At 43.2% G+C, this 15,091-nt stretch overlaps 1 protein-coding gene across 10 annotated transcripts in view; it reads right to left on the minus strand.

The window, feature by feature from the left end:
* nedd4l (NEDD4 like E3 ubiquitin protein ligase) overlaps window positions 1-15,091 on the minus strand; it is a 41,235-nt gene that overhangs the window by 20,588 nt on the left and 5,556 nt on the right. For 3 of the 10 annotated variants that reach the window (XM_085793228.1, XM_085793225.1, XM_085793224.1), the window contains exons 3-7: window positions 12,996-13,077; window positions 11,268-11,306; window positions 10,823-10,876; window positions 1,027-1,062; window positions 212-262 (exon numbers count right to left, since the gene is read on the minus strand). In XM_085793228.1, the coding sequence (XP_085649354.1) occupies window positions 212-262; window positions 1,027-1,062; window positions 10,823-10,876; window positions 11,268-11,306; window positions 12,996-13,077 (262 nt within the window). Of the gene's footprint in view, window positions 1-211; window positions 263-1,026; window positions 1,063-5,949; window positions 7,606-10,822; window positions 10,877-11,267; window positions 11,307-12,995; window positions 13,078-15,091 lie in introns of those variants that run through there. The other 7 variants (XM_085793229.1, XM_085793227.1, XM_085793226.1 and 4 more) reach the window with 4 other exon arrangements.

The raw sequence follows: 15,091 nt of genomic DNA on the forward strand, positions 1-15,091 counted from the left end.
TGTTTGTGTGGCTCTCACACTTTCTCACACAAACACCCTCTTTGACTGACCTTCGCAGAGGTCACAAAGGCAGCGCAAAATTAAAGATAAGAAACAGCTGAGTATTCAAAACAGTCAGCCTGGCCGCACACACGTGTCAGACGCGCACACACACACACACACACACACACACACACACACACACACACATACACAGATGCAAATAACTCACCGGCAGATGACTAAGAGGAACGTCAACCTGACCCAGGAAATCATCTCTGGTCTGGGAAAGAAAACAAGATGGTCACATTCAGCAGCTTAAATTTTTATAAATGTGTGATGGAATACCAAAATTGCCAGCAGGGAAAAGAGAGGGGAAAAACACAATGTTGTGGTGAATTAACTAATGCATCAGAAGATCCAGCAGCATTTTGTGTGTATTTGTCACAGACAGAATGAAAAAGACAAAGATTTTCATCTCATGGTGAGCCCCATCCAGGAATAACCTCTAGCTTTATGACCAACGCTTGTGGAGATCTGAAAATCTTGTTTGCAAAACAGGAAAGGTGCAATCATGTCTCGGCAATTTAGAGCAATTTGTACTTATTTAGATTTTACTGAAAAGATCAAAACAATATTTTCCTGTTTATATAGTCAATCAGATGAAAAGGTTTTTTTTATTTTTTATTTTTTAAATCAATTTCTCTACCAATCAGTACAGATTTCCACAGGTGTCCAGGCACAAGACTCAGTCTAGGGTTTTATCTATGGACAGGACAGGCCTTTGGTATTACTTCATAGGAGAAGAACCCGTGATCTCAGCAAGGAAAAACAACATCCACTGCCACCAGATAGAAGCCAAGTCAGCCAGACAGAGGGAGAGAAGGATGAATGTGACAACAGGGAAGAATTAGGGAAGGTTTCAATTTAAGAAACCGATATATGTGTCCATCCTTTTGCCAAAAGTAATGCAGACTGAGAGGAAAAGGGGAGATTGACGGATGATTGAGCTGCACTGCTGCAGCCCCCAGGAGGAGATATGATTACCTGTCCGAGATGGAAAAGCCCATTCTTGGTAGTAGCCTGTGTGTGGGACACAACTTATTTAGACAACAGGCATGAACTAGCAATAATGCCTATTTGTAGACACTGGTTTGACAGGAAATGCTGTGCTGCTGACACAATGAATGTTACTCCTGTTAGACCAGTGTTTCTCACTTTGACCTGTGATCCACCTGTAGGCTGCAGGAGACAAAACTACATCAAGACATACAGTAGGACGTGGCTGGATTGTGTATGATTATTGTCTGAAATTAATTATTTGGATCTGTCAGTTAAAAGTATTAAAGCCTGCTTGAAAATCCACTGTTGTGAATACTTCTGAGGCCCACAAGACTACTACATTCTGAGACTTTTCAAAGTTGCCACTGCTCTGTTTCTAAAAATTATGATTTTATAATCATCTGACAAAATCACCAAATGTTTAAATCAAAGACAACGGCCATGCTGTGATTTCAGCTATATTTACTCATATAATGATCACTCAGAGAGAGAATTAGAAGCTCAGTCATATTTATGTCAGCTGAAGTGCAAATCAATTGAATGAAAAGCACGGAGGTTTGCTTGCAGAGGCCAAGCCCAACATTGCACTTGCAGGGTACTACTGGCGTGACGTCACTTATTAAAAAGGTTTTGTCACTACATGTGTCACTTTGTGCCTTTTATTTATTTATTTATTTATTTTTTAAATTCACCAAATGGGTCGGAAAAGTTGGTAAATCTAGCAACAAATCTCGTAGATCTGTGTGGTTGGTAGTTTCTTCGAGTACAGTGCTTCACACGGATGTGAAACACTGAAGTGTGCAGCTGTCACAATGGTTTACTCTGATTTGTCTGAAGGGAAGACTAACAGCGGTGTTGTAGAGTGAGTGTGCTGAGCTCCCACCACGGTTAACAGACCTGGAATTCGACGGTGAAAGGTTACAAATGAGTCACATAAAAACACTGAGTTATTAATGCACAGGCACGTAAACAGACACAGTGAATGCATCTGAGACACACACAGACACACACATGGCCAAACACCTACACACACACAGAGACACATCAATCAATCTGTTGCTTCTTGGAAAAGCGAAAGTCACTACTGTGTAAATTACGCCAGCATCGGCTTTCATTTCCCAAACCGACAACCGGACAATGCATCTACTGCTTGTGTAACTCCAAAGAAATTCAAAACAATCAAGAATAAGCTCAAGTTGAAGAGTGCAACAAAAGAAACCTGAACCACAGCATTCATATGGGAGCATCATATTACATTCCTTCACATGTGTTGATCTGTAAACTGCAGCGGGAACTTCTCAAGCACTTTGTCACTTTGTTTTGAGAAGCACTTCATATATCTAAATGCATGATTATAATTAGTGTTGCAAACAATCGACTGGCCGAGCTTTCAGCACCTGCTGAATCGCTTGAGGATTTGAACAGTGCTGTATCGACCCTGCAGATCTCAACGTATGAAAGCAGGCAGTGGCAAGGACAGTTTCCTATGGGACACATGGCTGTTGTCTGTCCTTAAACATAACAAGCGTTTAAAGCTGAGGGTGTGTGTGTGTGTGTGTGTGTGTGTGTGTGTGTGTGTGTGTGTGTGTGTGTGTGTATGCGGAGGGGTATAATTGCAGAGTCATCAAGGGGTCACAGTTGAGCCTGCAGCTGCCTCTCCCAGGGCCAGGTTACACTCAGAGAGGGAGGGTGCTACTAACGACCAAGGCGAGGAGGAGGAGGAGGAGGACGGGGGAAGAGTGAAAGAGGTGAAGCAGATGATGCACTGTGCGTAAGTAGCTGGCTTGTGAACAGTTAGAGTAAAAACACCAAAATGTTACTTCAACACTGACTTCTCTCATCTCGATGCATCAGTCTTAGAGATTTTTACCACTGCCACAGCTGCACAGTGGATGAAACTCAATTTTGTGGGGCGCGCAGCTAAAAAAAAAAGACAATTAAAAATATATTAACCAGTCAAATTGGTCTCCAAAAAACCAATGCCCCTGTTGCTTGTTAGTAATATAAACAGTTTTTATAGATATTAAAAAGAGAAGATGCTTTTTAAATTCTCCTTTTTCCAATGCTGTGAGCCTGGTACATTTCAGTCCAATCACCTAATATTGAAACTTAGAAATGAAAACCATCAGCATGCCTGAACACCACAAAGTGAAGATGGAAAAACAAAAGCAAAAACAAAAACATGCTGATATTTTATGACCTAACGGAAGTAGATAAAATGATAAGAGCCGTCTATGCTAACTGCTGCTATAATGCACTGCTGTGAGGCTACATGAAGAAGTGGCAACAGACTGAGAGTTTATGATATAGAGGAACCTGGAACGAGTCCAGGCTGACAATGAGGTGCGAAAAGGTTGTCTCACCTACTCAACAGTCTCCATGCTGACACGACTGAATTACAATGCCATGCAACTCTGAGAGATCAGAGCCGACACAGAAAAGCCCTCCAACAACAATAGCAACTTGAATCCCTCTCACATGCTGCCGGACCAAAATAAAAAGAGAGAAACCCCCCCGTCCCCCAATCATCAATCCACAATCCTGTCTCAGGGATAGCGGATGGCACAGTGGCCTGCGAGAGCTCTCTGAACGGCAACTGGGGGGCGTCGAGGCAGGGCTGTCACGAGGGCACGGCACGGTGGCATAGCTGTCTGCAGCTAGTCTGGCTGGCAAACACAAACACGTAGTATCCCCCATGCAGGGCTTTAAAAAGGGGGGGTGGGGGGGGGGCACTCCAGCTCCAGGCCACCAGATGGGGAAGACCTGTCATTATGGTCTAAATGAGGATTTCCTTGTTGCATGAGAAACGGGATGCCCTGGGGTAACACAACACCACGTGTTTTAAAATAAGGCAAAGCAGTTGTGTATATGGCCCCAAGTGATCCAAAAAAAACGACTTAAATATGTCAAGACTGCGGATGCATTAGTGGAAAGCAGCCAGTATTAGCAAGTCAGTCACGTCACATCCTCGGGTCTTCAACCCTGTGACCAACAAAAACAAAAACAAAGACTTCAGGATCTACACTATTTGGTTTCAGGATTATCATTGATTAGCATAATGTGGATAAAGCCTGTCTCTATGCTGTGACCTTTTTGATCATAAAGGCAACTGTAACTGTTTTATTGGACACGTTATGCAAATACAAAAAAGGTGACACATCACTGGCCTCAGAAATGTTTAGAGATTAATCCTGACACTGGGGCAATGCAACACAGACAAAACTAATCTCATGCCTTGTAAGAAATGATTATGGTCCACAGCTCTGTTCAGTCATAAAGGGTCCTGTGTAGTTTTCTTAGTAACAAAAGTTGTGTTTCCAATCAGTGTTTTTCAGGCTTCATGTTTCCAGAGCCTACATTGTGAATATATCTAAATTTGCATCGTTTACATCCGTGTTTACTTTCTCAGTCTTCCTCTGTGCTGCCTTTGATCTATTGCTGTGTATATCACCAGTTGATCACAGTAATGATCGGCATGTCCACACATGCTGCTAGAGGTCAAATACAATGTTTGATTCATTAATTTATAATAAGTTAGTGCGGCACAGCAGTTCTAAGACCCCATAGGGGTCGCAAGAAAATCTTGAGGTTGTGAGATGAGAAGCTGAAAAAATAATATGCTGCATTTCTACAACACAGCTAGAGTTTGCTCTTAGACCTTCAAGCAAGTTTACTTTGTACATATTTCCTGGAGACTTCTGGCAGGAAACTTTTTGAGAAACTACTGGGAACTTAAATATATATTAGACATAATTGTTATTTACAGAGACAGCTTGAGATTTCAGCTCGTTATCCAAGTTTAAAATTGAGAAAATAGGTGTTTTTTTTTCCTGCTACTGAAAAGTTGAATTAAGTGGTTTAGGAAGCAGCGCGTGAAGAGTATATTAGGTAATGACGCCACGTTTAAGAAAGCGTAACCTTTAGATCTGTTTTGCTTTCCAAAGGTTGAGCAAGAAGAGCTGAGTGTAACATCAAAAGACTTCAGGTTTTCAGGAAACACCGATGCAGCCTGTGAAACTTCTTGATCATCGTTGAAGCTGTAATGGCAATCTTAGTTCTTAATCACTTCGAGAGCAGCTGCAAGGATATGGATCCATACCAGCCTAGAGCCAAAGACGACATGCCGCCTGCCCACTCTCAAAATCAACAACCACGCTCGAAACAGACTAAAGATAGAAACAGCCAACTCTCAAAGAGCACTGGCTGCAGTTAATGGTATTAGCAAACTTATGTGTCACATTTCTGTGAAACAGAAGGCAACAAGTGCACTGGGGGAAATTATCCATTCATCCACAAGCCTGTCCCTGTTTTCCTTTCGTGATTGAATTGGCTGATGTGTGTAAAAATTCAAATGCCTGTGGTGAAAGAAAGCCAGTGTGTGTGTCTGTGTCTGTGTGTGCTTCAGCTAAGAAACCATGCCTAAGCTTTTCATTTCCCAGAATGTCACCACCCTCTTCCTGCACCATACGGATCACTCCTCATCTGAGCTGGATTCAGTAAGTCAAACAGGGGGAAATACCAGCAAGTCCGCAAATTAGATGCGAAAACTACAGACATAGTTTGAATAAGTCACATAGCATAAACATTGCTCTGCTTCTGTTCCATGTGTTATGTCCATGGCCGTGCTGCTTAATGTTTGGCCAGAGTAGAAATTAGACATCATACATTCAGCTAAATGTCGTATGAGTGAGAAGATCCTTTCTTCCACTATTTATTATTCATTCTCAAATGGATTTATTCTCCATTAAGAGATGACTGTAAATCTTAAGTGGCGTTTTAATAATTCCAACTCAAACCACAGAAAAGCAGATGAAGCCTTTTCCCATTTAAAATCTTTTTCGCCTCGCACTTAAGAGACAGGCTACGGCAGACAATAGTGCTACAAAACTTTTCCAATATTCTGTTTACCTTGGGATTATTCCTCATCGGATCATTGCCAAGGCACACATCCTGATCTCCACCTCCACCTCCACCCGGGGTAAAATAAATCTTGAAATGAGGCTGCCTTCTAGGAGTATCCCCACTGATTTTGAAAGTACAGCCGTTAGGTCTGTTTCTTGCTTCCACTCTCTGCGTCTCGGCGTCTGTTTGGGTTTCATCAGCAGCTTGATTATCGGCGCCAGAGTTCTGATGTTGGTTCTCCAGCAACAGCCTCTGATGAGATGAGCCTCTCTCCAGACGGATTCTGGGGTAGCGCACCACATGGCTGCCTCTTGAGCTGGTGAAGCCAACATCTGCACAATCGTCCTGTGATGCGGAGGCCTGCGTCCTGCCCTGGCTCTGATCCTGATTCTGATTTTGCTGGAGCTGAAACACCAGCCTCTGTGTTCCACCGTTGACGCCCGAGCAGTGGTCCGAGCCGCCCTGCTGCTGCTGCACAGACCAGCCGGTGCCACCGTAAGGGAGGATTCGGAAATGCTGGACATCCGAACCGTCGGGAGAGTTCCTCTGGATACAGATTCCTCCAACACTGACACCGGCCTGTCCTCTGCTATACACGGTATGCCCGTTTGAACCAATACTAAAAACTCTGCGTTTGGGCAGGTTCGGTTCCGACAGAAAAGTCTGCGAGTTTAAAGACTCAGGGCTGTAGTATGGAGGTGGCGGCTGTTGAGGAACATCTGCTTCAATCTGTGATTCAGAATAAGCAGGCGCAGGTCCTGGAGGAGTATAACAAGGTGGCGGGACATCATCAGCGGGGCCACTGGAATCTCCATTACCAGATCCGTTGGACCGCTGCAGGGAGATGCGCATGGAGGAACTCTTAGTGGGCCGTGGGTCGGAGTAGGCAGCGAGCTGGGGTATGAACATGGAAGAGCTGCGTTTGAGCGAAGGCTCCGAGCGCGAACCAAAAGCCGTCGGCGGTGGGACGTGCTGCGCAGCTTGCTCCTGAGAAGGCCTCGGCACAGGAGGTGGTGGCTGCATGCGCAACGCCGTGACCACGTCATTGTCTCCCTGCTGCTCCTCAGAGTCTCCTTCCAGTATCTCCGGGGCTGTGTTACTGCGGCCGGAGCCAAAGTACAAACGCAGACGTTGTGCCATTTTCACCTCACGTCCCACAGCTCCCGTTCCCTCACAGGCTCTCTCTGACTGGCTCTTTGGTTCTCTCCTCTGGCTCCTGTCTCTGTCTCTTAGTGTCGCCCACTTCTCTCCTTTGGCTGGCTAGATGACTGATCCCCTTTTTTTCTTCCACTCTCTCTCTCCCCCTCCCACCCCCTCCCAGCCTGTCCGAGCCTCTTCCACAACTTTCCTTCCAACAGTAAACTGTACGGAGGAAAGAAGTCACACCACAAAAACTACAGTCACTGCAGAAGAGCTGACAACTTTACACTATGCACTGAGGAGGAGGAGTGGCAGAGTGAAGGCTACAGAGAGGACGAGGGCGAGGGGGGAAAAAACAAAAATAAAAGAAGAAGGATCCCTGTATGCCGGACTCTTAGCACTAGCGACAGACAGCAGAAATAGCCCTAGCCCAGTGACGGTCAGCATTCCTGACATGATTGGATAAGAGAGGCCGGCGCTCCTGGTTTCCGAGGTGACGGTGGGGTTGCCTGTCAGTCATGTGACTACAAATGGCCACGCCACCTCCTGTTACAACCTCATGCTGCCCTCAAGTGCCAACTGGCCCCCCAAACACATCCCACTTATCCCTGTGCATCCATCCCTACAATGACATGCAAAAAAAACCCTGTCCACTTATCTACCTCCACACCTCTCACAAATGTAGCTGCACCTCCTGGCTGTGAAGAAGGAGAGTGTGAAGATTAAAACATTTCCATAAATATGTTGTATAAAAACACACCCAATATCCTTGTATATCCTCTTTAAAAAGATTCACTCGTCATTCGTCACAACATGATGTTAAGATTTCCTTGCTAAATGACCCAGTAAATACCACTTAGAGCCAACAGTCCCACAAAAAAATAGAGCAACAAATCCAGAAGATAAATTGAGCTTGTTTCTTCTTGCAGCTTGGAAACAACAACAAAAAAAAGTATAAGGAAGTCGTTGCTAAAAATGGACCAGAAAAAAAAGGCAGCAGCAAAGCGGGGAGTAGAATATCTGACAGATTGCAGCTTTGATAAAGCAAACAGCAGAGATCTCTCTGGGGAAACATATCTTAGTCTGCTTCAAACAGAAAAGACATAGGCCGTCTCCCATACACAGCCAAACACTTAACTGTCTGGTGGTTTTATAGGCCACTCTGTTTGCATCCAAAATCCACCCAAGATACGACTCAGCTGTCATCCCAGTCTGCAACGCTGAAATGCTGATGCTTAACCACTTGTAATATGTCATTTGGCTACAGTATAATGTAAAAAAAGAGAGACATTTCAATTATAAACTGTACATTCATGGGGGACTGCTTTATACAGCGAGACAGTTAAGTGATTCACCAGCGCATCAGCATGTGAAAAAGGGGGTTTCAGGCTACTTGGCCCTGAGGCCAGAGTTAGCGGGGGAGTCGTCCACCTCCATGAACAGCACTGAAAAGCCCCTATGATAATTTGGCATTTCAGAGATATGTCATCCAAAGTGGCTGCCTTGTTCCAACTTCTATGACTGATCTGATTTATGGATTATTCCCCAAAGCGTCACCCCATCTGTATTAAAAAGCAAGCAGCAACAATCTGACAGCTAAGCCACTAATGGTGAAACCACACTGGGGGAAAAAAAGGAAAACGAATGAGAGGACATAAACAAATAAAAATCTTAACTCGGCATTTTGGACAAGAGGGCATCAAGGAGGCAGCTGATATCGACTGAAGACAGAGAAACAGTTGAAAAGGAAGAGACTGCAGCGCAGGAAGAAATCATGGCTTGGCAGCCCGTTACACAGAGTGATGACACATTGCCTACAGTGTTAGGCCCAGTCAATAAAAAGTGTGTGTGAAATGTTATGGAGAATGTTCTGTATAAAAGAAACAAAATGCCAATGTGTGGTCCAATGGCAGGAAGCCCAGCTTGCTAAATGACATAACATGCCTGCTTCAAACAAAGCATTTCACTGTAGTGTAGGCCTATTCAACCTCTTTCTTTACATTGTGTCTTGACTGCCAGTATCATGTTTAGTTCTCCTTTATTTTGTATAGACTTACATGTGATGACATTTAGTGTATCTGGAGCATCAGCATTCAAGTTCAAATACCATAAAGCCACAATCCGTCATGCTATAGCACTAGCTTAGTCTATCTCTCAGCTCATCTGACAAATAAACCATAAATTTATGGATGCTAGAGAACAAGCAGCCGCTTCAAAGAAATACTGGCCAGTGGTGGAGGAGCTGCCTTGGCATGTACTTAGAGATGGACAGAAGAGCACCTCCTCAGACATATAAGGAGAAGACGAAGCTGGAGGCCGTCTGTGCTATGCTCTCTAGTGTCATCCTCTTCTATACAGCAACAGAGAGACAGCTCCCACTGTACAGAGGGAAAAATTAGAGCTGCCCTTTTCATAGCGGGCTAAGAACCAGAGATTCCCCTCTGCACTCTGCAGAGGCATGTAGAGCATGCGTTGCATACACAACACATACAATGTGTGCACTGATTTTAACAGTATGAACGTCACTGAATGAGATTTAAAAACAAAATCTACCTGTTTTTAATTATCAGGAAAACTACACAATGTGGTGTGGTAAAAAGATACTAAAACCTCCCACGATGCTCCACCATGTGCAAAAGCAGTAGCGCTGAACCTGTGAGGAGCAGCAGACAGAATGTGCCTTATCCAGCCAAGAGGACCGAATCTGCGCCGGGCCACATCCGCTGTTTGTATTTTTAATGAACACTAAACTCCACATCCAGACCCCCAGAGTTACCATAGAGAAGCCATAAAAAAACAAACACCATCACAGTTCTAAATCCCTTTCAGGGAAGCCTTTTGCCTCTTCCACAGAACAATGTCTTCATTATGTCAACAACTACTTCACATGGCTCTGTCAGCTCTGAGAATGGTTCCCCGAGGTGAAGGTTATACATAAGCATGAATTAGGGGATTGATTATCACGACCTACTTGTGCCGTTTTTAATTGCTGCAACACTTGATGATTGTGCAGACATTTTCGCCAGTTGTCATGGCAACTGAGGGCCGACAACAGACTTAATTTTACAAGTCAAGGAAACTAGTGTTCTTCTCCGGGAGGGAAATCTGAGAAATCTGACATGAGAGGAATGTACAAGTTTTTCAGTTAGTGGACGACAGTCTTGAAGCGTAGCAACGAAACTGGGAGACAAACAAACCACAAACTGCGTCCGCACATTTTACCTTAAAGTGTGTGCGGCAAGGTATTTCTCTAGCTCTTTTCTCTGGTAATGTGACTTCTCAAGAAGAAATTGTGGAGACACGGGGGATCAGATAAAGTCAATACAATTCATACAGGTTTACGACGGTTCCCGTGGTGAAGGCAGGACTATTTAAGGAAACTGGCTGAGAATGAATATAAGCGTGTAGCAATATCGGTTTTAAAATTGTCACATTTTATGCGGTGGTACATCATGTTTTATTGTTATAGACGAGATAAAAATCATACAAAGGGAGACCTAATGGAACGTTCATTATCACAACAGAAAAGAATGAAAGAGATGATATCAAGACAACACAGTTTCTAAATAGTTTACAGTAGAAACAAACTGCACGAAATAAATTAAGAGGGATAAAGATCACAGTATGGGGAACCTACTAAATAAACCTCTGGGGTGAGCTGTCAGAACGTGACAGCGTGAAATTTAAAAGTATTGTGTGATATAAGCGACAGAGGGAGGTTATGAAGTGTGAGTCTTACCAATCTGTTTTCATCAAACACCTCAAAGAGTAGCCTGTGATTCTGGGGGCACACCTGCGTTGGTAAAGAAATACCAAGGGAGATTTTACAGCAGTTATCCAGTTGTTACAAGGCATACGAAGACAATACAGATGTGCACACATGCAAATACCCAGGTAACCAGTCTACTCACTTCAGCATCACAACTACTTTATCTTTATAACTCTTTTATGAATAACTAGTGAGGGGATGTGATACACGTGCAGTTAAGATCGTAGGAAACAGTACGGTCTGTCTTATTATAATGGTCGAGGAGGTGTGACTCAACCCTCAGTTAAACTACAACCAAAGATTAACAACATGCACATCACCACTCTAGAGTAAACAAGAGCACTAACAGACCGTTGTGGTGGGGGATACTGTGAACACAACAGATCTATCAAACAGTTTCAAAATCTGAACTCACTCTGAAGTAGAATTCCTCGTTCCATTTGGGATTGAGAGTCTAAAACACAAAACATGGACACGGTTAGATCACAAATTAATAAAGTGTGTATTAAAGCAGAGTGAACATTGTCATTAGTTGAAAAAGAAAACAGAGCAGATGTGTGAAACCTGTCCAACTCAGGGTGAGAGAAGAGAACCCCAGTGAGAAATTAGACTCAATCTTGTGCGTCAATGATCCTCTTACGCTGTTAGAGGAAGTTTGTAGCTAACAACATGTCCCAGTGATTGGCGTTAGGCCCTAGATTAACAGCCCTGAGGATTTTCACCTACTTTCTGGATGGATCAGCCGCACAGACTCTCTCGTTCTCGCCTCACACATTTGATATTTTATTGGACTGTGAGCTATGTGACACTTCTCATTAAAATTCCTTCTGTGATTGAAATGACTTAAACACTAGAATGTCAATGAAGTCCTAATTTCACAGGTCACTCTGATTAATAAACAATTTACGACGTTTTATGGCGGCGATAAAATAACATCTCTGTTAAAAAAGCTGCTCAGATTCCAGAGTCACAGATGAACCCGCTGCCCTTTGACAATCAGCCAATTTAACACCAGGGCCTGTCAAATTCTTTTAATTCTTTTAAATGTTTATATAATATCCAAAAAATTGTCTCATATATCTCAAGCTTTTGGAAAATGCACAGGGTGACATCTAGTTAATGGCGTTCATCTGAGACTGGCCCTTTTCATCATTCTTCATGCCATTTTGCCACAAGCCAAACTCTTAGCTCCAGCAACAAAGATGCCATCAAAGGTGTCCCACTTAAAGACACATAGAACACAGAACACAGAAGAAGCAAAGCAGTGATGCTTCTTTTTTCTGCTCCACATAGCAGTGCATTGTCAGCTATTTATATCCTATAAGGCAAGCATGGCCACTGGCAGCATATGTCTGCCTGCATGGAGGCCTGAGCTGCCCGACTCCAGCAGAGGGCTGGCTGACAGCTACATGTAGCGAAACAGTAACTACCAGGAAAAGGAGACATCTACAAAGAGATAAGGGGGGCTGCTTACAGAGTCAGGCAACATTATGGCGTCAGAGGCAGAAACAGTGTGATGGAAGTTTCAGTTCTGCAAATGCAAATGTGCAAATTTTATTCCCATAAATCCTCACCACGGGCAGTGAAAAAACATGTAGTGCAGAAATATTCAGACTTCATTTTCAACCACACATTCCACAACGCTGGCGATGAATATGGACATTTTGTTCAAAATCACATGGAGTTCACACTAATAGCAAGTAATAGCTCCCCCTGCTGTGAAGAGATTTCCACCCCAAGACGAACCACCGGGGGAAAAAGAGCTTTGCCCAATGTCTCCTTCTAGACTCTCTTGAGCAGGAACAGGAAAAGGAAGCACTGCCTTCTGGTGCCTTCCTGTGGGTTCCCTCTTTTAAGATGCTATGATTGCCTTGATTTGAAGTAGACGTGGTGGTGGGGGAGGGATCACAGTGGATCTCAAACAAGAGCGTGAGCAAAGTCACATTTAGGAGGTTGTGCTGTAAACTGTTTGGTGCAGGTGTGGGAGGAGATTACAGTGGCAGGAGTGGCCAGTCTGGCACGGGGCAGAACGCATTAGAGTTCGTCACGTTTCTAATGACAATCCAAAGGTCTGTGTGGAACAAAAGGGGAGGGCAAGTGCTACGCCGCTTAGATCAGCGCCTCCATTTACCTTAGGACTTACCTTTTTAATGGTTTTTGTTTGGACTAAGGCGAGCTCTTTGTTTTCATCCGCAACATAGAGGGAAAGTTTGACATAAGGATCACTGCAGACACAAAAAAGAGAAATAAAAGACAATAATCAGTGGTTAAAATACATAATTTACCAGTAGAAAAGACATTTAACAAAAAAATAAATAAATATATACAGACAGCAGTGTTTAATATCAAAAATACCAAACAATAACATGGTCATCAGGTAATATCATTATGTGCATACCTTTTTATTCAATGCTTTCAAGTCTTTGTTTTGATCCTCATTTTGTAAAACAAGAAACCAAAATGTAAACCTCACCGAGTGTCCAGTCCACCCAGTGTTTATAACCCGCCTTAGTCTTGTTCCCAGTGTTACATCATTAACTGTGGCCACATATTGCTAGGTTACACTCTGTAACTACGCTTCTCGTTTCCAGACCTGAAATCTGAGTCTGACGGACAGCCCAGCAGATAAAGACAGTTTGCATTTGCGTATTGTGAGATAAGGCCGTAATGTCTTATTGACAAAGCGGTGTGCTAAAAATAGAAACTGAAAAACATGAGGTGAACGGCGCAAATAGTATGCTGCAGAGTGTTTGTGACTGTGCTATTTTAAAATGGCCAAATGGTTTATTTGAAGGCGCTGACAGGGGAGAAATCTCCAGCAAGTTCTGGACAGAGAGGCACAGAGTTGCGCCATTCACCAGGCAGAGCAATTACCCTACTGATCTCAGTCCCAACAGGCCACACACGGTACAGTGTCAGATTATTGCCCTTCTGAAATCTCCCTTTGAAGAAAAACTTCTCCTCAGTCTGTTGACTAAGGTGACAGAGGGGTTTGTTTTAATCAGTAACTTGCATCCCTACAAAAGGTATCGCTTCTACAAATACTTAGTGTGATCATAAAATTTACAGCAACACATAATTTGTACATATAAATTAAGTATCCATCCATCCATATTCATTTTGTCTGTGTTCTGTTCCTTATTGAGTTAAATGCCCTGGTCAAATTCTGCAAATCCTTTCTTCCTTATCTTTGTATTAGTGCACTCACCACCATCCTTAATGAATGGAAAGGAGATAATAGCGCCAACAACACTTAAGGCAATGCACAATTTCAAATCAACAGCATCCATGGCCACTGGCCAGATAATTACGTAGTGCAGAGCGAGTGCAGTCAGATTTTCTTAGCACCGTGTCTCTGTCTTTTACTTTTACTGCCATGTTTTTCCTTTACCTCATGATGTTTTCCATTGAGGTCAATGAGAAGTTAGACAAGGTGAGACGATTTGTATACTTTTTGCAGAAGTTAACTTAACCTGCTTTTATACAGCTAAAGGTAATGTTGCACATTTAGGACCTGTGAGTTCCCGAGGATCTACTGCTGACGTAAATTTCATTATCAGGTGGTGTATGCCAGGCTCTGTGTGTATGTCTGTCATCAGTGGTCCATGAGGCCACGGCGCTACACTGGGCACATGTGCAACAACAAGTAGGCTACACGTCTGGGGTGTCCGCAGCTGTCCGTGTGTGAGTCTGCAAGGGAGTCTAATTGTGGCCTAAGTGGATAGCAAACTCCAAGGAAAGTCATGGTGTTTAATCTGCCAGACGCCTGCCACTGCTGAGATCTAAAAACAACAATGTGACAGGTTGGATCTCACCACAATGTATCAGCTTTTAGTTCAAAGAATTATCTTTAATAATCTGTTCTATAAAATATCTGAAAACTGTGAAAGACACCTGATTCTCACAAGTGATAATAACCAAATTAATGACTCAAACAATGAAATGATTATACAAATATCTGCCAAACAACTATTTGATTAATTGACTAATGAAGGGTCTACTGCAGAAATGACAACAGTTTCATTTCCCAGTCCTATTCTGCTCATCTACATTGTGCCCTGAGATAACATCCATCGATGTACTGTATTACTGTATAAACACATAATGTAACAGATGGTGTGTTTCTCTATTGTGGATGTAAAACAGCAAGCTGCTCACTAAATGAGGAATAAAGACACAAAGTCGAGTTCTTCACACCAACACCTCTTCCAATCTTTCCAGATAACACAGAGGAAGTGA

This window comes from Trachurus japonicus, chromosome 12 (genome assembly GCF_045865225.1).
Source record: "Trachurus japonicus isolate A0001 chromosome 12, Traja_1.0".
Taxonomy (NCBI): Eukaryota; Metazoa; Chordata; class Actinopteri; order Carangiformes; family Carangidae; genus Trachurus; species Trachurus japonicus.